At 33.2% G+C, this 22,455-nt stretch overlaps 2 protein-coding genes across 4 annotated transcripts in view; one reads left to right on the plus strand and one right to left on the minus strand.

Moving 5' to 3' along the window:
• Positions 1–1,689: 1,689 nt before the first annotated feature.
• On the minus strand, positions 1,690–21,977 carry LOC130629781 (protein patched homolog 1-like). Of its 3 annotated transcripts, none has more exons than XM_057443120.1 (23): positions 21,499–21,977; positions 17,263–17,455; positions 16,465–16,666; positions 15,994–16,066; positions 15,312–15,497; positions 14,781–14,864; positions 14,127–14,257; positions 13,446–13,719; positions 13,033–13,191; positions 12,457–12,681; positions 11,660–11,778; positions 10,420–10,741; positions 8,599–8,850; positions 8,224–8,302; positions 7,884–8,023; positions 6,537–6,644; positions 5,842–5,899; positions 5,353–5,441; positions 4,759–4,950; positions 4,237–4,374; positions 3,689–3,831; positions 2,632–2,728; positions 1,690–2,413 (listed from the first exon to the last, which is right to left on the minus strand). In XM_057443120.1, exons 1-23 carry the CDS (start codon positions 21,622–21,624, stop codon positions 1,775–1,777), a joined length of 4,029 nt encoding a protein of 1,342 aa, XP_057299103.1. In that variant the 5' UTR covers positions 21,625–21,977; the 3' UTR covers positions 1,690–1,774. The 3 variants fall into 3 exon arrangements, with proteins under 3 accessions (XP_057299103.1, XP_057299104.1, XP_057299105.1); XM_057443121.1 differs by lacking the exon at positions 21,499–21,977 and adding an exon at positions 17,571–17,723; XM_057443122.1 differs by lacking the exons at positions 15,994–16,066; positions 16,465–16,666; positions 17,263–17,455; positions 21,499–21,977 and having other exon boundaries at positions 14,781–14,874; positions 15,312–15,452.
• LOC130629788 (U2 small nuclear ribonucleoprotein A'-like) overlaps positions 3,317–22,455 on the plus strand; it is a 70,954-nt gene continuing 51,815 nt past the window's right edge. The window contains exon 1 of the mRNA XM_057443129.1: positions 3,317–3,320. The gene's annotated coding sequence lies outside the window, so the exon portion shown is untranslated. The remainder of the gene's footprint in view (positions 3,321–22,455) is intronic.

Below are 22,455 nucleotides of genomic sequence, written 5' to 3' on the forward strand. Positions count from 1 at the left end.
ATGGGTTAAGTCGCAATAACTTCGTATTATCGTTGCTAATTCCAAAAATGTAAATTTTTGTTGCAGTCATTCCGGTAATTGTAACTGTCGCAAGACGAAAGCGAAGTGCTCCCTAACGTATCATCAAAATCTTCAGCATGGAGTGAAAAATACTACACGACTATATTTCAAGTTGGCAAGAGTTGGAAGGAGTACTTAATTGCCTTTTCATGGCAAAGATATGAGTTTTGTGGTGTTTTTCTTGCGTTTAGTAGTCTCTTGTCATATTCGAGGATAACATAAACCACGTGTATCTTCATGAATTTCCTCAGAAAAGTATGCTTTCTCCAGAATCAGCACCAATGAGAAGAAAGCATGTAGACACCCTCGTTCCCAAGAATTTCAAAATTCCTCTGATCGAGGCTGAAAATGAATATTTCAGGACAACTACTATTTGAAAGCTTGTGGTATTCTTTCTATGGTTTTTTTTTTCATTGTGACAAAGTACGCTGCTAAGATTATATTTCTAGGAATAAATATGTTAGAGAGTTGCTATGAAAAATACAAGGCTGATTTCATGTTTTTAAATTACATTTGTTTCCAAAAATTATCAACCTCTACCCCGATATCCTGGGGATGAGGCTGCGAATATCATGCGTCAAGCAATTTTTGTATATCACGTGTTAGCGAGCGAGAAGGAAGCTCTGCTGACGAAATTGCAAGAAGCCATGCCATTCATTTAAAAAACAAAGTAGATTGCCAAGCTTTGCAACTGTGCTTTCCAGTGTCCACCTGGGCTGAGTGATAAAAAAGTATCTTAAGCAAGGAGGATTGAACCATCTTAGACTTCCTATCCTCTTTGATTTTAGCTTATATACCTAAAATAATTGTTCTCGTCACCTAAATATAACTTCTTGTTTTGTCTCAAAGCCATAGTACGAACGCACTCCTGGGAAAACAGAAGAATGTTATATGAATCAGCGAGGCAATTAATTTTACTCCGCAAAATTTTAATTTTACAAACAGAAAGATGTAGTGAAACTAAATGGTTGAGAAATGTTGTTTTGTAAGGGCGCAAATGGAGTATACAGTGCTATATATTTTGCAAATTTACGCCATTTTCGACAAGCCAAACAGTAATGACGGACCATCTTAACCTACACTAAATTTCTATTTTGAAAATAGTGAAAAAAACATTGCAAAGTTTTACTGGCAGGGAAAGTATGAACAGTCACCCGCAAAATTGGGAGTAATCTCAATTCGTATTTTAAAAATGTCATTCACTAATCTTAATACCGCACTTTTCTACTTGCAAACCAACATTGACCCTGTGGTTTTCATCTCTTGCTTCATGCTGGCATAAATAGTGAGAAAAGGAGTCGTGGGATCGAAGTCTAAAGGGTAAAGATTTTCCAGTGACCACAGCTCCGAGGTAAAAAGAGCCTGGGGACAAGAACGTTACATCAATCAACTGACCAAAAGACATGTAAACACCGCGAAAATACGCCCTATCACAATGCAATTAAAATGTGCACATGAATTTCTATTCCTGAAACAATTTCTAAGGAGAGTTTCCCTCGTAGCGTTTTTTTTAAGTCATTAAACGATTAACAGGCAAAACTATGCCTCGATGACTAACACATGAGCTTTATGAAATGAGTAGAGGGTCTGCATAGGCACTTTCGTCCAATCTTTCTCTGATAGCAATACTCAGCTATATAATATTTTATTTTCCGATTATATTAATTTATAAAAATATTTTCTATTTCCACCCTCGTAAATATTACGAAATTTTTTAACAATTAATTGTCGGTAAGCCATCGTCATCATCATAGTCGTCTTCGTAACTTGGATATGACGACGACGTGGATGCTTCTACTTCAATTTGTATCGTCGCTTTAACTTTCGTCGTCGATCTATTGTCGTCTTGTGACTGTACTTGAATTACTCTAGGGTTTGCGCTGTTTTGTTTGGTGCGATTAGAATAGCGAGAAGACTGCTGACTACTAGGTAACGCCGAATTACTCGACGTTGTACAACTACGCGTCTTTCTGTTCTTTTTACAACTGTTTGTCGGAATTGTTCGAAAATCATGACGTGTGCCGTTTCTTCGACAATTATTTCGCCGACTGTGCGTGTCGTTTTTATAAAGTCTTGGTGTGTGTTCCCACTCCGGTGGTATCACGCTGTCCATACCAGCAGATGTGTCAGAAGAAGAGCTAAAGCCGTGCGAAGAACTAAAATACGGGGTAGAGGGCCGCACTGAGGTCGTACTCTCTTGTGAAGATATCTCCGATGAACGTTCTTCATCTATCGGCGTCAAATGACGGTTAGGTGCAGGCCTGCGTTTCTCGTTCTTATTTATGTTTACTTTCACCGATATTGGTATTGTGAAAGCTGGTTGTATGCTAGGAATTATTGAACGGTGTGTTATCTAGAATATACAAAATACAGGAATAATTAACAGATATTTAGTACAATAATGTGAAATCAGTAAATGGCTCTTTGTATATATAAATGCACTGGTTAAATACAAGAAGTACAGAAAAAGAATTTTGTAAAACACCATGCATGAGCACAAAAAGGACACGACGATGAGAAAAAAAACATGGCCTCATATAAAAACGATACCTAACTGTCACTAATAATTACCTCACAGCATGGACCAAAAAAGGATAGAACAACGGGTAGAACAAAAACACCATTAAAAAGTGCGGTCAGTACGAGACATATAATTAAATGGAAGAATCTAAAAGGAAAAATAATACGATAATAAAGATGTTTATTTTAATACTATCACGCGACTGGTGGCTTTGTGGTAGAGCGTTCACCTCCAGTAGGGAAGATCTTGGGTTCAAACACCGGCTGAGTCAAGCCGGAGACTATAAGTGTGAATCGATTTTCTCATGCTTAACGTTCAGCATGAGAATAGGATTGATATTTTAGGTGGTTGTCTAGTTGAGCTATTGTTGTGCTTGCACGCCTTTTGTAGCTCAAATGGAATCATTACATACACTCGGACCCCCTTTGCAGAACCATCATTGATAACAGTACTATTAAAAACTGAGAAGGCTATCCAGGGTGAATGATGTTAAGATACATGAGACCGAAGTTGTTGATACTTTTAGCTGCCGGTTTGTAAGATGTTGAAGCTTTTATCGTTTGATGGAACTCTCGCTGGAAAAGCGCCTTCACGGTGTACAATTGGGGTCAGTCCTTGTAGTTATATTTTTAAAATATCCTCCGTTAAAAATAACATCAAAGCTGAATTTAAAAATCATTATAGTGTAGATGTTTAAATACGAATCCTTAAATTTGTTTGTATTTTAAGGCTGAGTTTATACTAGGTTTAACAGGTTTATCCTGTTTTTATACATCAAAATTATCTGTTTTCACTCTTAAAACGTATTTTTATAAACTGTGCATTAATTTCGGCATTGTTAATTGCACTGACCGGGAGAAGCGAAGTACGTATTTGTCGTAAAATACCTGCCTAAATCTTTTCAATAATATACTAAGTTAAACAGAATGGTAATTTCAATTCACGATTGACAAATATACTATTAAGACTTACAAGGGTGCTATCACCACCCGACGACATGTTTGCGCATATCTTCTTAATCTTAACATGTTTCTCATGGCAACAGATCAATCCTATTTGCGCATAAATTATACAATCGCATAAATTTAAACAAAAGCAACAACCTACTTCACAACGAAGTCGAGTTCAGAGTTTGAAAGAAGCGCCATTACAATTAAAATCGAAATGGCGCTGTCCACTTTCGGCGCAAAAGTAATCTCCAATGCTGCCCTCATGCGTTCATTCCTATCTCCAGGTGTGTTTACAAACGCCTGTACGTAAAAATGTAAACATATTGGAATCCAAACACACTTAAGCTGTTACCTATGACCGCATTTCCTCTATGTACACGTCAAATTTTGACTGTTATTCGTTTTTGTTTTGTTTTTTTAATTTTGCACGAATTGTAAACATTAAAACATATTCAAGTATAACATGAAAGTCTAAAGGTAAAAACTTGATCTTCTATTCACTTTTCTGTAGGCACCTTCCTTTAGAAATCCCACTTAAAGAGATTAAAAAAAATGCCCGGCCGCATAGTAAAAAATTTATTACATACATTCTTAGTATATAATGTTTTACGGAAGTTGACATTAATGCTTTAACGTCATTGCCGTCCTTATTATCGTCAACAATTGCGTCATAGTCGGCATTTTTATCGTCGTGAATGTACTTACAAGCACAGTGTGAAGAGTATATTCCACAGCAACTCCGACAGATACAATCAAAACAACCACGGGGATAGCACTCAGGTTTATACCAAGCAGGCCGATAAAACCATACAATTCAAAAGCGATAATCGTCAGGAAGAACGCCTATGGAAAAAAATATATAACATTTTCGGTTAATCAACATTTTGAAAATTTGGTTTGTAGATTGGATCCTGTGAATAGGAAAATATAGATGGAAATTTGATTTGCTCTACGTGGGATTATACATACTATAGCTAAATGATCGTCTTGTTGAAATAGCATACTGGAATGTAAGGGATCTGAAGAGGAGAACCAAGAACGATATTGCTCTGCAGTGGCGTATTATATAAATGGATAAACAAATACAGTAGTTTATGAAAGCAAGTAGAAAACTCTACTCGAAACATCCATGTTTTCTACTTTATACCTATATTATTAACTTTAAATACATTATTAAATAATTTTCTGAATACTCATGTCGTTGATGCGAAACAAAATTGTGCGTACCACGATGAAAGCAGCTCTCACGCTCATCACTGTGATCAAAGTGAAAGAGAAGGTAAAACAGAGGACCACGACCCCCGACGTCGTCATGTGTTTCTGCAACAAGATGAACTGTTCCCAGTATGTAAACGGGATGCCTTTCGGATAACTGGGCAATCCTCTTTCGGCGAACTCATCACAAATACTTCTGATATCCTGTGAGATGATATAAAACATTTTGACAGTGTGACTTAACAAGTTTTTAATAAATATTTAAAATTTTTTTAAGAAACGAAAACAAAAACAACAACAAGTAAACACTTTAACATTCACTCTCTCGTCTTTTTTTCTTTTTGTCCGAGAACCTAGTCTTAACCCTTTATGTTCTGTGTCGTTACAGAAAACAAAAAATTAGCAGCTTTAATTATGCAGCTTTAATTATGCAGCTTTAACTATGCAGATTTAATTATGCTGCATAAATTAAACTCTTCGCAAAAATACTGGTAACTTCTGATCCATAATATTTTAAGTCTTTATTCGTTCACCTGGCCTGTAAATGTTTTGCATACAAGTTTCTAGGCAAAAACAACCTCGTCACCACTCCCAAAACTCGCTTACCTTGACAAAAGTGACGAAATCTTCTGTCGTTTTCAAGTTATGAACATGAAATGGGATGCTTATAAACTGCGGTTCGGCTTTGTATCTTTCTAAAATATAAACAATAAAAAATTATTTTTTCTCTTTCGACCCTCTCGAATTTAAAGTGATAAAATGCATTAGGAGCGACGTAATATTATCAATAGCGTTGCAAATTCGTTGAGCTTTTTTTATAATTTGATAAAATAATAAACCGACGAACTTTTACTAAATTGCTATGTGCAGGGGCTTTTTTAGTCAATTAAACAACTAAAAAACAACTACGAAAATAAAACCATATATAAAGAGCGGGAAAAACATGCATTTGACATTATCAATACAGGGATGGAATATAAAACGAAAAAAATAAAATAAATAAAAATAAAAAAAATAAAAATAAAAAAAATAAACAATAAAAAAAACCGCCAAAAATAAATAACCCGGTGATTAAAAGTTTCTTGTAATACTCACCGTCTAATTTTTGTTTATTTTGAATAATGGGTTCTTTAAGTGGTGGGTGGATGCTAGCCTGCAAAAAAGTAGTTAAAAAAAATAATTAAAAACCACAGACGAAATAAAATCCGATTCAAGAGTAAAAAATATGCATTATGCTTTGTGACACAAATTATCTCGATGATTCAACAATCTAATATTTCGACAAATATTGTCAAACAATTATTAGAAAGAAATGGGTTTGTTTCTTTGTGTTGATATGCGAGGTAATTATTAGTCGCAAAAATCTTGATGCAATAATCATTGAATCGCCATTAAGATATTACCCGCTTTTGAAACGGTTGAGAAAACGGGTACAAGATAATTCCATAAACAACTGATATATAAAACATTGAATATTCACGGGAATTCGCCCGTTGCAGCAAAGTGGATAAAACTGTATTGCATTTGTTATTTGTAGTTTGAAGATTTCGTGTGGGACTTAACACGACTCGGTTTTAGGACGGATTTAATTACAGAGAATGTATTGTGCGCACATATTTATTTTCCACAATAACATAAAAAAAGTTACGTGCGTCAAAAAATATTAGACTAAGTTTTTTGTTGTTGTTCTGCCTAGTGAATCAGTTTAAATGGTGAGGAACAAAAATACTAGACGAAACAAGATGGTAGCCGAGCAAAGAACGACCATATATACGAAAACATAATGTTACCTGAGCTTTGACAGTTCCTAAATGATCATTCCAATACCATAGTGTCAATGCGTAGTAAAAGGATGAAGGCTTAATGATACCATTTTCAACAAGTTTTTCTGGTTCCTTCTAAAGCATACCGAAAATGAAATAAAACATGTTACTTTTTAGCTAAGGCATGAAATTCATTCAGATAAATTTATAATAAAATTTGCGAATGAAAAATTTCACATTTCGCCGTAAATCAATTTCGTTAGTTAGCAATAAATATACAATGCTAGTTGGTGGCCTGTGGATATATCGTAATTTTGTAACACGATTTTTTCTCGCGCACAAAAAGCAAACAACGCTTGTCTACACAGATTGTCACGTTATTTACTCGACTTTCACTCTGCTAAACTTTTCCCGGGCTCCACAATTTAATTCGAAATTAACCTTCGAAAACCGAAATTAACCTTCGAAATTAAGCTGCTTTATTATTTATTTACCTTCGAAATTAAGCTTTATTGCGTTAATTCTTCCTTATATGGTTAGCATAGTAGGGAACTGTTTAACCAAAAAACAAGTTTGCCGCATTTTGTCTGTTTGTGCGCGAGAAAAAAGTCGCGCTACGAAAACACGAAATGCAATTTAACATTTATTTTTACAAAAGCTTTTGTTTAATTTGAAAATTCCTGTACAAAAACCATGAGTAGTTAGCTTCTCTTTTTCCCTTGATTACGTTTATTCGTTATGAATACATGCACATGCAAAGTTACGAACAATTAACATTGCGTCGTCTATTTCGTTAAAAAGTTTTAATTATTCGCGCCTTTTTAAGGAAATTAACAAAAACATGTTTTATCACAAGAAAAAGAGGACAATAAATTTTAAGAAGATTTAGTAAGTGATTTTTGTTTGTTTTAAACATGAATTCGGAATTTATTTTGTAAATTTTGCATCTTTAACCATTTACTTTTTTCATAACAACAATAAATTTTTTCTAAAGCTGGATGTGCTTATTTTTTTGAATTTATTATGTTCTTAACTGAACAAAGAAGATGTCAAATTTAGCTTTTTAAAAGCTATTTACAAGGGCAGTCTCTTTCTTAACCTCAATCAGGCGGTAAAAATGCGCAAAATATTGTTAAATGTATAAATTCTAAGGGAAATCGACGTAACGCTACTCCCAATAAACTATGCTATAAATAAAAGAAAATGTGTATTTTGTTGCTTCTGTGCCTATAAGCGTCTTTTCAGGGACCATGACTACTGCATAGTAATTTCATAAAAAGCTCGCGATATAATGGTACGTGAAATAATTACCACGGCGAATTCCCGTGAATTGTTCCACGGGCTTAGGATTAGTAGCTAATAATAATAACCAACCTTTAAAAACTCATTATCGGTATGATCAAGTAACAATAACAGATACACGATTTTGGCTTCTCGTGAAATATTACAATTCGGAACACACGACTGATGAATTCTTCCAGCGTTCCATTCCTGACGGAACTTTTTATCACAATCTAAATCGATAAAAACAAAGTATTACAAAAACGGAGACCAAAATAATCATTATAAAAGCGCCAGACAACAAAACCACAAAATATTAACGATGACGACATTAAAAAAGAATTAACGGTGGCAACATAACTGCAGCAAATTGTTATAAAATAATTTTTCTGTAATTTAGTAAGCTATGTCGGAAATTTGAAATATCGCTCACCTATCAACCAATCTCGAAGTATAATTAACCAGAATCGAGGATACTTATCAGGGCCTCTTCGCCTCAAAACATTATTTACCTACAAATAAATCCGAAGGTTTCTTTAAATATGCATATCAAATCCAAAAAATCAACGCAATGGCTTCAAGAGTGTCTTCTGCAATCACTTGGTTACATGGCTTAGAAATATCCTGTGTTAAAATAGTACCCAAAATAACGAAATGTTATATTAGAAAGGGTTCCTAATGTAAAGTACAACTACTCCGGATACCATTTCCGTTACAAGCAAACACAAAATTACTCAGTAGCGTTGTTAAAAATTTCTACATCAAATATTATATAAACACACGAAAACGTAAAATCGTAAAAAATTACTTCTGAAATTCTCTTATAATATTCATGCAATAACGGTTGATTATTCGCGTAATCGAACACTTTGCCATCCTGCTCATACTGAGTGATCATGTGGAAAGCATAGTACGAAAAATGTTTGTCGCGTTGCGTCACAAATAAATGTTGTGGTGAATTTCTTGGAAGCATGTCTGCAATGTTTAATTCTTGTTTCACCATTGTTGCACCATAGCCAGCCAGAAAGAGTTGAATGCAGCAACAGAACAAGACAAGAATCTAAAAATGCAGAGATAAAGAATAACAGATATCATATAACACAGATCAATATTCTCTAATATCTCATGGTTTCTTTCTGTGGGCTGGCCATCAAATTCTTCTTTGACAAATTTAAGGTTTATGGGTGTTTTCAAGTTTTTTTGCTCTAATTTTTGCGATATTTTTAATTGTTGAATAACAAAGAAAAAAACCCAGGTACAAAAAAAGGATTGTAAAAATAGATACCCCAAAATCTTACTTCGACGCAATATCTTATAACTAAACAAAATGATTTACGTTTCTAAAGGTTTTACTTTTGAAAATAATGAATATTCAAATTCCCAAGTTCGTCTAGCCTTATTTCAACGTTTTGAAGGTCATGAAGTCATAATACAAGACTACGTGACCATACTTTTCTGACTAAACAAGCGATCTTTCTAACATAAATAAAGATAGCAATAGGAAGCAATATAAAATTAAGAAAATGAAATCCTAAAAACACGCAGACTTTTAAATCTCATTCTTTAAAATCTCCGGCAAATTTCATACAAAAAGTTAGGAGGAACCTTCGCTTGTTTACTGCAGCAAAAATGACTTCTCATATAAGGAAGGTTTGAATTACAATTATTGTGCTAGAAATTGAAACATTCAAGAACAAAACTGTTGTTAAATTTTTAATTGTTTAAAATTGATATGATTGTAAAGTAAAAAAAAAATAAACTGAAAATTACCATGCCATACCGTAAGTTCTGAATAAAAACCATCAAAAAAAAATAAAAGTCAGCATTACTGTGTCATTATCAACCAAGTACAACATCAATTCTTATTGTTGCATTATGTAAAAAAATACGTAAAAGGTAGTCGTTCCACCAAAATTTCTGAGTATTTTTGTTGTTGTTTTTCTTAAAGAAAGATCCTGTTGTTTTTTACATAAACTCTTGGAGCACTAAGAGCTATGAAAGTGTATAATAAACTAAAGTTTAAAACTGGAATGAAAAGTGCAACTAATTGTGGTGACGGAAATAATTGTGTTCCTCTAAATTTGGATCTAGTGTTATCATAAAACTTGTAATTTTAAAAATATCCTGTAAAAAAAAACAAGAAAATTTCCATAACAATTTCACACTTTTCAAGAATATCAGCCATGACAGCAAGCAACCAAACAAACAGCAATTTCATTTTGAGGGTGTGTTTCAGTTATTTTTAGCTAACCCAAGAATTATCTAGTGAAAATAGTAACTTAGTGCACTCTCAGTACCAAAATTCAATTAGTATTACTTCTATTTCCCAGGATAGCCGCTTCAGTTCATAAAAATCAATCCTATTCTTTGCTGAACGTAAAGCAGAACAAATTGATTCGCACTTAAACCCGCCTTTGCCATTTAAGGCGAACGCTGTACCACAAGGCCATCAAACTCAGGACAATTCAAGAAAATCTCAGAACCGTTGACCACTCACCTAAATATGGCATGAATAAAGTGATAAATAGGCTAGCAACAAGATCTGTGTTTAACTCGAACCAAAAATTTGATAGACTATATATTGTGTCATTTGAGTACCATAAAAACGCATTTGCAACATTTGACTTACCTTCACCTGTGATGAAACCATCCACTTTCCAAAATAATTACGCACAAAGTAAGCAACAGAAAACTTTTTCAACACTCTCCTCCATCGTGAAGATTCTTTCTTCTTCCTACGTTTCACTTCGGCTTGATTGACATTGAAATGTCGTCTGGACTGTTCCTGCATCTTCCGTTGGTTTCGTGGACAGTTCGAAGTAGGGACATGGGGATTAGTACCAACAAGAAATAATTTGTTCATATTGTTCTGCAAATTTTTTTGGTTATATTTTGCATCTTTATAAAGTCTCGAGTCATCCTCCTCATCCTCCTCATCTTCCTCTTCATCACTGTAAAAAAACATGTTGACTTCCAAAATTCAAAATTTTTATTTACAAAATTGGGCTCACATGTGCTTATATATAGTGACACGTTGAAATTTTGTTACTTCCCAAACATTAAATAAAATCTTCAAGAATTTTTTTATTTAGAAAATATGCTAAAGTGTTACCACAAAATCATTTTTTAAGTTGATTAAATTAAAGAAAATTGTAAAAAATTTAAATGTCTTCATAGCCTATTATATAAACGTGTCCTGTCAAGCAGAGCTCGCAACTTTTGAAACTAATACCTGGCGGTGACAAACTGAGCTGTCATGCATAGCTTCCTTAGATGTTGCAGCACGTCCTGACACAGTTTAGCTCGACTGTATAAAACTAAATGCCAAGTCAGCTGGGAGTTGGGAGTTTTGATAGGATTCAGTTTATTTTGGCTTGATTCTTAAAAAAACGATATGCTGAGCTAAGTCAAAACGAGGCATGCTCAAAATTTTGTTGACTTGGCATAAGTTTGGGAACTGTTTGATATGCATAATAACAAGAAACCTAACCCGCATAATTCCCACTTGATCATATTCGTCTTAACATATATAATAGGCCTTGGGGCATTTGTTAGTATAATATTGTTTAATTATTATTTGTTTCTCACATTAGTGTGCCTAAATTCCAAGCAATTTTACAAATGTTCTTCGCATCTCAAATTTAAGGTAATTTTTTTACATTTTCATGATTACATCATTGGCAAAAGTCCTGCATTGGCAATTCTTTACCCCCAATTGTTACTTAAGGCCTGGCAAACACTCAAAGTGGATTCCATGTGCAATGAACAACAACAATAAAAATTACAAAGGGGGTGTGATCAGTGCTACAAATTAAAAAGGCCCAAATGGTCCAGCAGAATTGGGTAAGTTAGTATGGAATGGGACATACTTTTTAACACAGCAACACAGATCAATTCTATTATGCTTCTGTCTCTCCACATCGAAAGATAAAATAGAAGTGAACAAAAACATCAACATAAACCAATTCAGTAGCACAATAATGGCTGCCTAGAAAAAATGAATTATTACAAATACTACATACAAACATCAGAAAATTTAACAGAATAATTATAGAAAGAAGGAAAAGAAATCCTTTTAGGTACAGAGTCTACCTTCGTTTTATCCTGTAAATGCAAATTTACAACTTAATAACAATCTCAAAACCACTTTAGAACATGCCTTGAAAAAAAGAAATATTTGCTGAAAAAAATACAGTATTTCGAAACATTAAATTTGCAGAAGAATAATATTGTTACACCATTTGCCTTAAGTGAATTTATCCATGCAAATGTATTCTAGCTAGATTGCAAACAATCCAATATAGCAGCATATAGCATAAATATTACTAATGCCATGCTAGCTAGATTACAAATAATCCAGAAATATGGTAGCAAACAGCATAGAGATTACAAACGTTATACTATCCAGATTACAAAGATCCAAAAATATGGCAGTAATAAACATAAAGATTACAAATACAATGCTAGCTAAATTAGAATTAATCCAAAAATATGGCAACATGCAGCATAAAAATTACAAATTACCATACTAGTTTGTCATGTCTATTTGAAATTAAATAATTTGGTTTATCTTTAGTATATAAATACACAAAAGATAGAACTACAAATATATCGAAACTGTCAAAAAATAAATTTTTATAAACATTAAGAATTAATGTAAAATCACCTGTTTGGAAAACTCCTGTAAAGACAGGATGGGAATCGTTGATGCCATCAGAAATGCACAAGCATTTGCAAATGAAGTGATAGTAACACTAAGGCCGCACTCTCCCAAGCACATACCAACTATTTTAGTATCAACAAATTGACCAGAATCGCAAATAACAACATAAGTCCTGACCATAAGAAACATGCTGTCTAAACCCAAACCAACAGCAAGATAGGGAAGCACCTAAATTGAAAGAAAAAATTTATTGTAAATCTGGAGTGGAAATAACATAAACAATCATATAGATCTGTGGTCAAAAATCAGGCGAAAACCACCCCACTATTGGATGACCATAACTCTTGGAAGTTATGGCTGATTACCCTATGCAAAAATATAAATGGATCTACCCAACGGAAGAAAGCATGAACCACCTTTGCATCAATTACAACTCAAATTTAGACAAGCAATGTCTTTTTGAAGAAATAAAAGATTTTTAAAAAAGAATGGGTACATCTAAGAGTTTAGCATCAGACAAAGTGCTTTTCGTAACTTGCTGCATTTTTTTTTTAACAAAATAGGTGACAAAATATATACTTGTGTTGAAGCTGCTGAGAGTTTCATCCCAAAAAAATGAGAAATTCCAATTCCAGAGAACACAGACACACAAACAAAAGCCACTCCAACAGCTCCCATTAAACTATATGAGTAAACAGCTGATGACCAACGCTTCAGAGAAACAATGGCGTATGCAGTCTAAAATTTAAATGTAAAAGATTAAGTTACCTCTAAAAAGTATTACGCATATTTAAAAAGTGGTCTCAAAATTAACACCTAATGAAACATATGGTAATTTGAACAAATTTTACTAAATTTGGTTATTTAATTTTTTGTATATACATATTTTTTTTATCTAAAAATAATTTTGATTTAAAGTAGTCAAAAACATAAAATTCTTACACAGAAATGTAAATAATGATTAAAAAGGAAAAGAAAAACATATGCAATACCACAATAACAAATCCAACAGCAACCGACTTTGTGTTAATCCTCGTAAATCTATCTATCACGTCTTGGAAAGACGCAGTGGAAAAAGCGATCATCCTAGAACGCAATTTCTTTCTTTGTCCTTCCCTGTTTACCAATTCAGTAAATTTTAGTTTCCATGCATCAATAATGGATTTGGCCTTTTCCATCGAAAAATTTGGAATAGATTGAGCTTTTTCAGACTTTGCAAAATATTCAGCATTGGTTACTTGAATTATCGTCTGAAATGCAGCTGCACTAAAGAAAAGCAATGGTAGAAATAAATTATAGGTTCATTCTTAGGTTTAAACCAATTATTAGAGTGTGGTACGATAGTTAGGTGATACATTGTAATTATGCAATATGTGGAGTAAAGTACAGCTAACTAAAAGGTGAAGTTATTTTTTTGTTTTTATTAGTCAAGAGCATGCCATAGCACAATATAGATACCCAAAAACTTAAAGTTACCTCACACTGTACCTCGGCCTAATTATACAGTTTCATCTATTACAGGTCTAATAATTGATTTTACCTTACTGACACATACTATATATTATAACAGTAAAAATAAAATCCAATTTTCTACTTCCCTAGTACTTGACATGCCAAAATTACTTTTAAGGAAAATATTGAGATTAGGTTCTAAAAAATTAGAAAAAAATTACTATTTAATGTAACCAGTTGAGTTTTTCTCAATTCCACTAATGATAAGATCCTCATCCCAGTGCATAATTTTCTTTGCAACTCGGTAACAGCCACCAGTTAAAATGGCACCAAGATCTGGTTCTGGCAATATCTAGACATAAAGTTACAGCTATTCACAACCGTAATTTCGAAATAGCAACAGTGAAAAAACACCTGTGATGTTTTCCCGTTTCAGTTAATAAAAAGGCAAAATACATCAAAAGCATTGCTTATGAGGTGTTTTTTCCGAATCCCTTCTCTTCGAATTCTCTAAATTAGAAAAGCAAAGGAAGCAGAAAAGGTGCTAAGAGGGATATAAAACCTTAACGAAAATATTTTTCTCACATAAATTGTGTCAAAAATATATATTTTATAAGTTAGAATTATACGTCAAGTTTGTGAGGTTATAACATATTAATTGAAATTACATGGCCAAAACAAGTAATTTTGTATTTATTAACAAATGGTTTTTTGAAAGTTTGTAGGTTGTTAAAACCATTAACTATTTTCTAAATGTTTTTTCCAAAGCTGTGTAATGCTTCACTCTTCTTTCTCAAAATATTGTAGAAAGTTCATACCACACTGTAAAAGGGTAAGACTTGTAAACCAGTAAGAACTATGTTAACAATACATACTTTCCCCCTCCATTGATGTAAAGGACAACTTATATCAGTGTTTTCCAGACATGTTTTATTCATGTATCCAGCATCAACGCCAGCCTGAAATAAACTGTTGCAGTGTAATCATTGATGCAAGGCTTTAAGAATTTCACGCTACCACACAAATATTTCTACACATAAATTTACAGCCTATCAAAGTCTAGATATTTTATGCAACAACAACCCACAATACCAGTTAATTTATTTATTATTTCTAAAAAGTACTGAACTATAGGATTTACATGGACCCAAAACAAGATTTTAAACTGTAATAGATTTTGTTTGTACATATCACATCATATCTGGGTTGTGTAAACTGCACATAACATCACTTTGTGCCATGCGCAATACTTTTGTTTAAAGTAGATCATGCTGAGATGCAATGATCAAAACAGAAAAATAAATAAAAGGCTATTTGGTCAAGGTGGCCTTAAAGATGTTAAGAGGTTGAAATATTAAAAAAAATATTTTTTACAAATTCCAACAATGTAGAAACTTATTTTTTACCTTGTGTAAGAAGTCTTTTGCAGCTTTTACATCAATCACACTGTTTTCAGTAATTCTGTCAAGTAGCTCTAAAGGTGACGTACTAAGGTAGGAATATTTTCCAGCAGAAGTTCCTGTCGTGTATGCTCCTTCCCAAAAGCAATCTAAGGGTGTCATAATCAAACAAGGTCGTAGTGAATCGATCAGCTATGAAAAATAAAAATACCACAGTAGATTTACATCAGCATATTGATTATTTTAACATTTATATTAGTAGAGGACAATCTATAGTGAAATCCATAAATTTACAAACTGGAAATTCCATCAACCCAAAAGAAAACGAATTCATTTGCACCGATGACCTGATGTCATGTATCATCTATTAAAGACAGCGACTCATTTTATGTCTTTAAGACATGAAATATAATGATCTTGCCTCACCATATTTTCCCTTGCTATAGTCTTACGCTTATATGAGTTTAATATTCAACAATCAGCCTTACAAATATATAATTGTATAGCCCCAAATTTTAGTGAATGTAAGATTAGCAAGTATTTTATATATCAGCTCTGCATTGTTGTTTGACAACTAATTCTTTAGTATTATATACTTGTATTTCTAAACCAATATTTACTAAAGAACAAACTTAAATTAATTGTTTGTAATTTGGTGTTTGTTAGAATCCAATATTAAAATTCCTACCTTAGCTTCCTCTTGACTTGCTTTAAACAGCGGGACTTCATATTTGATACAAAAATCTGCTAACGACCATTGCCTAAAAGGGAGTAGATAAAATTGCAAGAAAAACATTTTGGCTGTGAAGCTTTTGGAAGAAAACTTTTACAAGAACAGAAATTTAAAAAGTTCGTACAATGACAGAAATGAAAATTTGTTGTGACAAAAAATTCTGTATTCACTGCCTTTTAAATGGATTTACGAATAGAAGTTTGACTGCACCAATGAGAAAATATGAAACCACTCAAGAGACTTATTATTTTTTTAAAAAAAGTAAAAAGTAAAATTAACATTAAAAACGGCAACAGAAATGAAAAAACAATCCCAGGCATTGCCTAAAGAATTAGGGTTTAGTTAAAATTCTAACTTACATAAAAACAAGGATTTGAAACTTGGGATACAAAAAATAATTTAGGAAAAAGTAAAAAAAAAACTTACTGCATATACATGGTAATTTCTAAGTTTAAAACTTTCTTCAACATATCCAAATGCTCTAACAAAATTTTATTGTCTAAAATATTATCTTTGCCACTTTTTTGTATTTGAATGAAAGATTCATAGTCAAATTCTTCTATACCAAATCCGTTTGATCCAATATGTTTTTTGGTATATTCCATCTCTTCTTGCAACCTTCCACCAGCTATGAGGGTATGAAAGAAGGTTTAAACAATAGCAGTAAACATCTAATTTTATAAATTTTTAGGAGGGGCTAAGTTTCTCGTTTCCATGCAAAATTTTTACTACTAGGCATCATATACCTTTTATTTTTTCATGCTAGAAAGAATAGGTATGTTATTTTTTATCTCTTACAGTAATAGTTTTTGTCTAATTTGTTAAAGGGACAATTTACCATTTTAACATTATGTATCACGTAAATTGGGCTAATTTTTCTAACGTGTGTTAATCGAGCTTTTTCGGAACAGAAGGGGCGGTTGATGACTTTGTCAAAACTTTTACATCTATGTAACCATTTGTCAAAAGAACATGATTCTGTACATTTTCTTCAGAAGCCTTTTAAGGTTTAAATTTACAAATAAAGCAATGAGTTAATGCTGGACGTCCTTAAAATACAAATGATTGATTGGATTCTTCAACAGGCTTATTTGACCTGTAAATAATTAAAAACTTTATATATATATTCTTGTTTTTGCAAGATGTCATGGTGTGTTTGAGGTAAGAATAGACATAAAATTGAATACATCATTAATTTAAAAAGAGATAAGAGAAAAGACAAACTTGCAATCCACATTTTTTCCACATCTGTCTCTGTCCCAATAAACTTTACACCAATTGCTAACGGCAACACAACCAGTAAACTGATAACAGCAACCATACAGTATCGTTTTTGTATAAAGCAACCCAAATCATAAAACATAAGATGGACCTTTTCGCGAGTTCTCTTTAAAAATAAATCCCATTTTTTGCAATTCTAAAGATAAAATCAATTTCATAGACACAACACTAGCAAACTTGGCTAGCTAGCTAAACATTCATAAGCTAGTTATTGCTAACACACCAAGATATTTAAGAATCAAAATGCTAACCTTGCATTGCAGCTAATTTTTTTAGTATGACAATGTGAAAACATGTAGCTAATTATTATTATTTTATGTTTGTTTTTTACAGCAGAAAAAAGAGCAAAAGCATTCAAAATAACTGAGTCAAAACTCCTAGAAAAAAGTGTCTTGCTCCTTCAAAAATGAGCAACTTGTTCTCTTCTCCTTGGTGCTTTTATAAAATGTTTCTTTTTATCCTCGTACCCAGGTTTTTTTATGCGGCAGAGCCATTCGGTTTTGGCTAAAAAACCCTTCGAACTCAGGTCGTTGAGAAAAGAATAAAAACAAGGAACCAGTATTTTAGTCAGACAGCTTTGAGTTAGAGCCTTGATTCACATCTTAAGTGTTCCATATAATACAGTAAACCTCCCGATAACGTACACTATCTAGATCTTTGAGAGCCCCCTAGAAAGGTGTCCGAGGCTCTTCCTAGCTTAAAAATTTGCTCTGGATTGCAAGAGTGAAGCGAAATCGACCACAGTGTGTGAGGGTGTGTTGGGAAAAGATCATATAAATATACTATCTTTCATCCAAAAAGTAAAACAAACTCAAAAGTTCACAAAAAACCTTAAGCTTTTAAATTTTTCGCAAGTGAAATAAAATTTATTTCCCGAATTATGCCTTATTATTGGCCATGTCGCTATAGAGAGATCAGTTCCTGTGGGTAACGTTAAGAAGGACTTTTCAAAAGACGCTCTTTCAGAGAGCGGTGTCCACTATAGATTGTCCGTTACACGAAAACTCAGTGATGAGAGTTTGATTGTCATTTTACCCATTCCTGGGAAAAGGATATTTCCCTGTTTAACAATACACAGTGAAGCTAAATATCGTCAGCTACAAACTTTTTTATATAGTAGGCGTCCACACAAGGGGTTTTTTAATAAAGAAACAATTGCCAAAACCTAGCTAAACAAGCGATTAACGAGGAAACTCGCATGAGTGCAAAATTTTCGGCCGGTTTGGATAAATACGATGCATGCTTTCTGAATAAGTGATATAAGTGATATAAACTTCCAACAAAAAGCGTATTTTACACTTGACATTCTGTACCAGGCAATTGGCTAAAAAACATATACCCGACATTAGCTAGATCTACATTTTCTACGCAGTTTTACCGTCATGATTTCGCAGACCGTATAAGGCATTATATTTCGCGTATTTAGCTTAAAACACCTGAACAATCACAGCTCAGAATAACACCAGACTTTTGTCTCAGTCTTTTTCGTGAAATCCGTCAGTAAATGCACCTTGAATGAGAGATGAAATCCCTGGGAACAAGGTTGTGGACGTAATTTATACGATAAACGCATTCCTTATGATATGCAACTGCGTAACCTCATTTCCAGGGCCTGTTTTCTCGATTTTGTGATCTCGTAAGACGAGCTCTAGAGACGAGGTTGGCAACTGAGGGACTAGCGTTGGAACAGGAAGATTAAGCTCAACACCGGATCGCCAGAACAAAGTCAAAATTTCATGATTAGCGTATACGCGAGAAAATTTACTCCACCGATTACATAACTTGCATCCGAATAATGATGGGAATGTTTTCTTATGTTCCTGTTAGTTTCATCTGAATTTGGAACTAAAGTTATGCTTATACTGCGCAACAACGTGATAAACAGGTCTATTTTACATCTAATGATACGTTAACCGGAGCAAGCTAGTGAGACATGGTGTTTGTTGATTGTACACCATTAACTTACTAACTATTGGCAAGCTCGCCCCCATGACTTTTACCTCCGACCTACGCAATTACCATAACGAGTCTTGGTGACAAGGTTGAACTGTGGCCTACAACATTTACATGCCAATGCTGGCAAATTATCTCTTCATCATCTCATCCTGAAGTAGTTCATCTTATTTCAAACATCGCATACCAATGTCGGTGCTTTTATTAAACACACAAAGAAATTTTATGCAACGAACTAAACACAGTGTTAGCACTTAATACTATTTTTACATCATCGTGTAAGAGAACCATAATTGTTAATAAAACTATTTTTGTGCTTGTTCGGCCTGTAGTCGTTTTGTTAGTTGTCAAATGTGTATTGGTGACGTTTTAAAGAAAGCCCTATTGTTATTTAAAGATGCTAAAAACACGCAAAATGATTTTGTAGCGTTATTTCATTTTATATTTTCGTTGAAAAAGGATTAACCGAACATTTTTTTACCGAGGATTAGTTCTTGTTGATCGCATTTCCGTTTTTTTTGTGTTAAACAAACAATATCCCCTTTGACAGGACGACGTTCCATCGCTCCCCACGTTATCCGAGAGTATGGAATAAGCAAACAAATGGTTAGTTATTGATTTCTGTCATGTCAATATTTGACTTCCTTTCACCTTGCTAGAATTAACCTCGCTCGCATTACTTCTTAGCTTTTCCATTTTGTCCAAAGCAACCTCAATGCGTATTTTAAGTTAAAAATTTCGTTTAAAATTGTTTTTATCATGTAGTTTGGCATACAGGGCTTTGTATTTTTTTTACCATGAATCATTCACATATAACGTTCGTCAATGGGAGTGTTTTCACACACGCAAACAAAATTATTACCACCCGCACTGTTTTTACGTGGATAAGACGTGGCCACATTTAATAGCTCGTTTTCTTTGACGAAGTGTTTCTTGAACTAATGTCGATGATGAATCCAGTGGATTTACCCACTACTCTTATTCCGTATTGTCATCGTTATGAATGAATATTTCTTTCGTGTGGTTTGTTTATTTATATATTTTTTATTTACTTGTTAAAATTTACTTTGTTTGCTCTTCAGGTCGTGATTTTTTTTACCTGGTGGCCGTCAATCTTTTGATTGAAAATGACGCTTTCTTTACGAGAAACATACACTTTGAATTTAGCGTAGAGGTTTCTTAACCAAAAATGATTTATTATGAAGTTATACAGCCAGGTGTCTGTTTTACACTTTTGAGATGCTTTTCAGTAAGGTTCCAGTTGAAAATACCTATAGCCTCAGTATGAAGTTAAGAAAAAACGAGCAGAATCAGTTGTAATAGATTACATTTTAAGAAAATGTATAATTTTTAACAACTTTCTGCTTGTTTCTTTCTAAAGTGCTTCACTTGTATTCTTTATAGATATCTTCAAAATGTTTTTGTTGTGATACGCATATAGCGTTGGAGATAAATAAAAATTATAACGCAAAGTTAATATCTTTCGATAGAATTAGTTCATAGCTAGTGGAAGAATCCACGAGATTTCGCCCGTCTCATCTCGTAACTACTATATGGACTCACGCAAATTGGGGATAACATAGACTAGCCATTAGCTTGAGATAAAAAACTTACGGGTTTGCGGGTCCTCGTATTTTCGCTCGTCCTACATCCCCGGTATCGCTATTTCGTGCATCCTTTAAACAAAGTAGAAGATCGGCTACCATTTTAAAAACGGTTATTAATAAAGGAGATTATTCAAATATTGCACACGTAGCGAAACAGTGGCGACTGTAAGTTAAAAACTCAGGTTGGGGAGAGGATTATTTTGCTGTGCGAGGAGATTATTGTGAGAAGTGAATACGCTTGTAAATAAGATACTTTAACAATTATAAAGATAAAAGTCCCCTTCTTTATGCATGGATACTTTTGCCACAAACCTATCCTCATAATTATTTTTTTAAGTTTGTGATATTTGCACGACTTTTTCTTCGTTATTTCAAATAGTACCAGTAATTGAGAGTTTATGCTGCTAAAATTGAGGCACTTAACAAACAGAAATATTTACGGGATTAGGTAAGGAAATTAGGGATAACAATCATTTTTAGCATCGACCTCTTTATTTAAGTTTGGCATAATTAAAGGTCTATTAAAGGTCTATTAAGAGAGTTTTCCAAAATAAAAAGTGTCAGAAAAAAATATAACTAAAAACAAAACAGCCAAACAAAAGTTGGCTAGCAAACCTACCAAACAACTACCTCCGTCTGTCGTGTTGTTTTCACTTTCTGCAGTATGATGTGCGTTTTGGTTTAATTTTATATCTTGCAACGGGATGTTTACAAATTCGTTTTCGTTTTTGTCGATAGGAGACATGATTTTAGTTTTGTTAGATCACAGCAATTAATTGTAAATGTTTTGCAGCATCGTAACATGTAAACAGAACACCAAACGCTAAACTATGTATGTACTAAATATTCATTTTAAATAACTTTTTATTATAATACATAACATCACGTATTGCTTGGCTATCTTATTTCTTTCCAGCATCGAGATATTTTTTTTTAAAAAATTTTTTTTCTACTTAAAAAAACAACGTTGAATTCATATGCAATAAAAACAACAATACAAAAATGTAACTTGAGATTTTCTGAAGACCACCAAAGAACAATGTTGTGTGTTATATGGCGTGTAGTAATCTTGTTGATCGCAATAAGTGTCAACAAAGTTACGTTATGTAATACCTACGTAAAGTTTAGTATTTTGTTTTTGTGTCCAGTCCTTTTCTTTCTTTGTATTGTGGGTTGATTTTTATAAGGTGATCAAACTTTGTATGTCATTGCATGATTTCTAACATGTTAAAAAAATGTGACGGAATTTGTTTCTTTCGTGCCAAGCAAAACGATTGAGTCAAAGAAACGTTTTTTTAGCTAATTAGTTGAATAACAGAGGCTAATACTAAAATGTGAGATGATAGTGTCGTAATGTTAGAATGTTGAAAAACAGACTTAAATCTTTTTTATTCATACCAGTATTCTGTCTATTTAAAGTAGTTGCATCTCTGTCTTATTTTGAACCAACTGTATCCATTCATGCCCAAAGGCAAACATGAATTTACGAAGTACCAACGCAGGAAATGTATATACGACGAGTGAGTTCCCGTGTTTTCTTCCACGGGCGAACGGCTAGTCTTTATATTAATAAAAT

Source organism: Hydractinia symbiolongicarpus, chromosome 2 (assembly GCF_029227915.1).
Source record: "Hydractinia symbiolongicarpus strain clone_291-10 chromosome 2, HSymV2.1, whole genome shotgun sequence".
Lineage (NCBI taxonomy): Eukaryota > Metazoa > Cnidaria > Hydrozoa > Anthoathecata > Hydractiniidae > Hydractinia > Hydractinia symbiolongicarpus.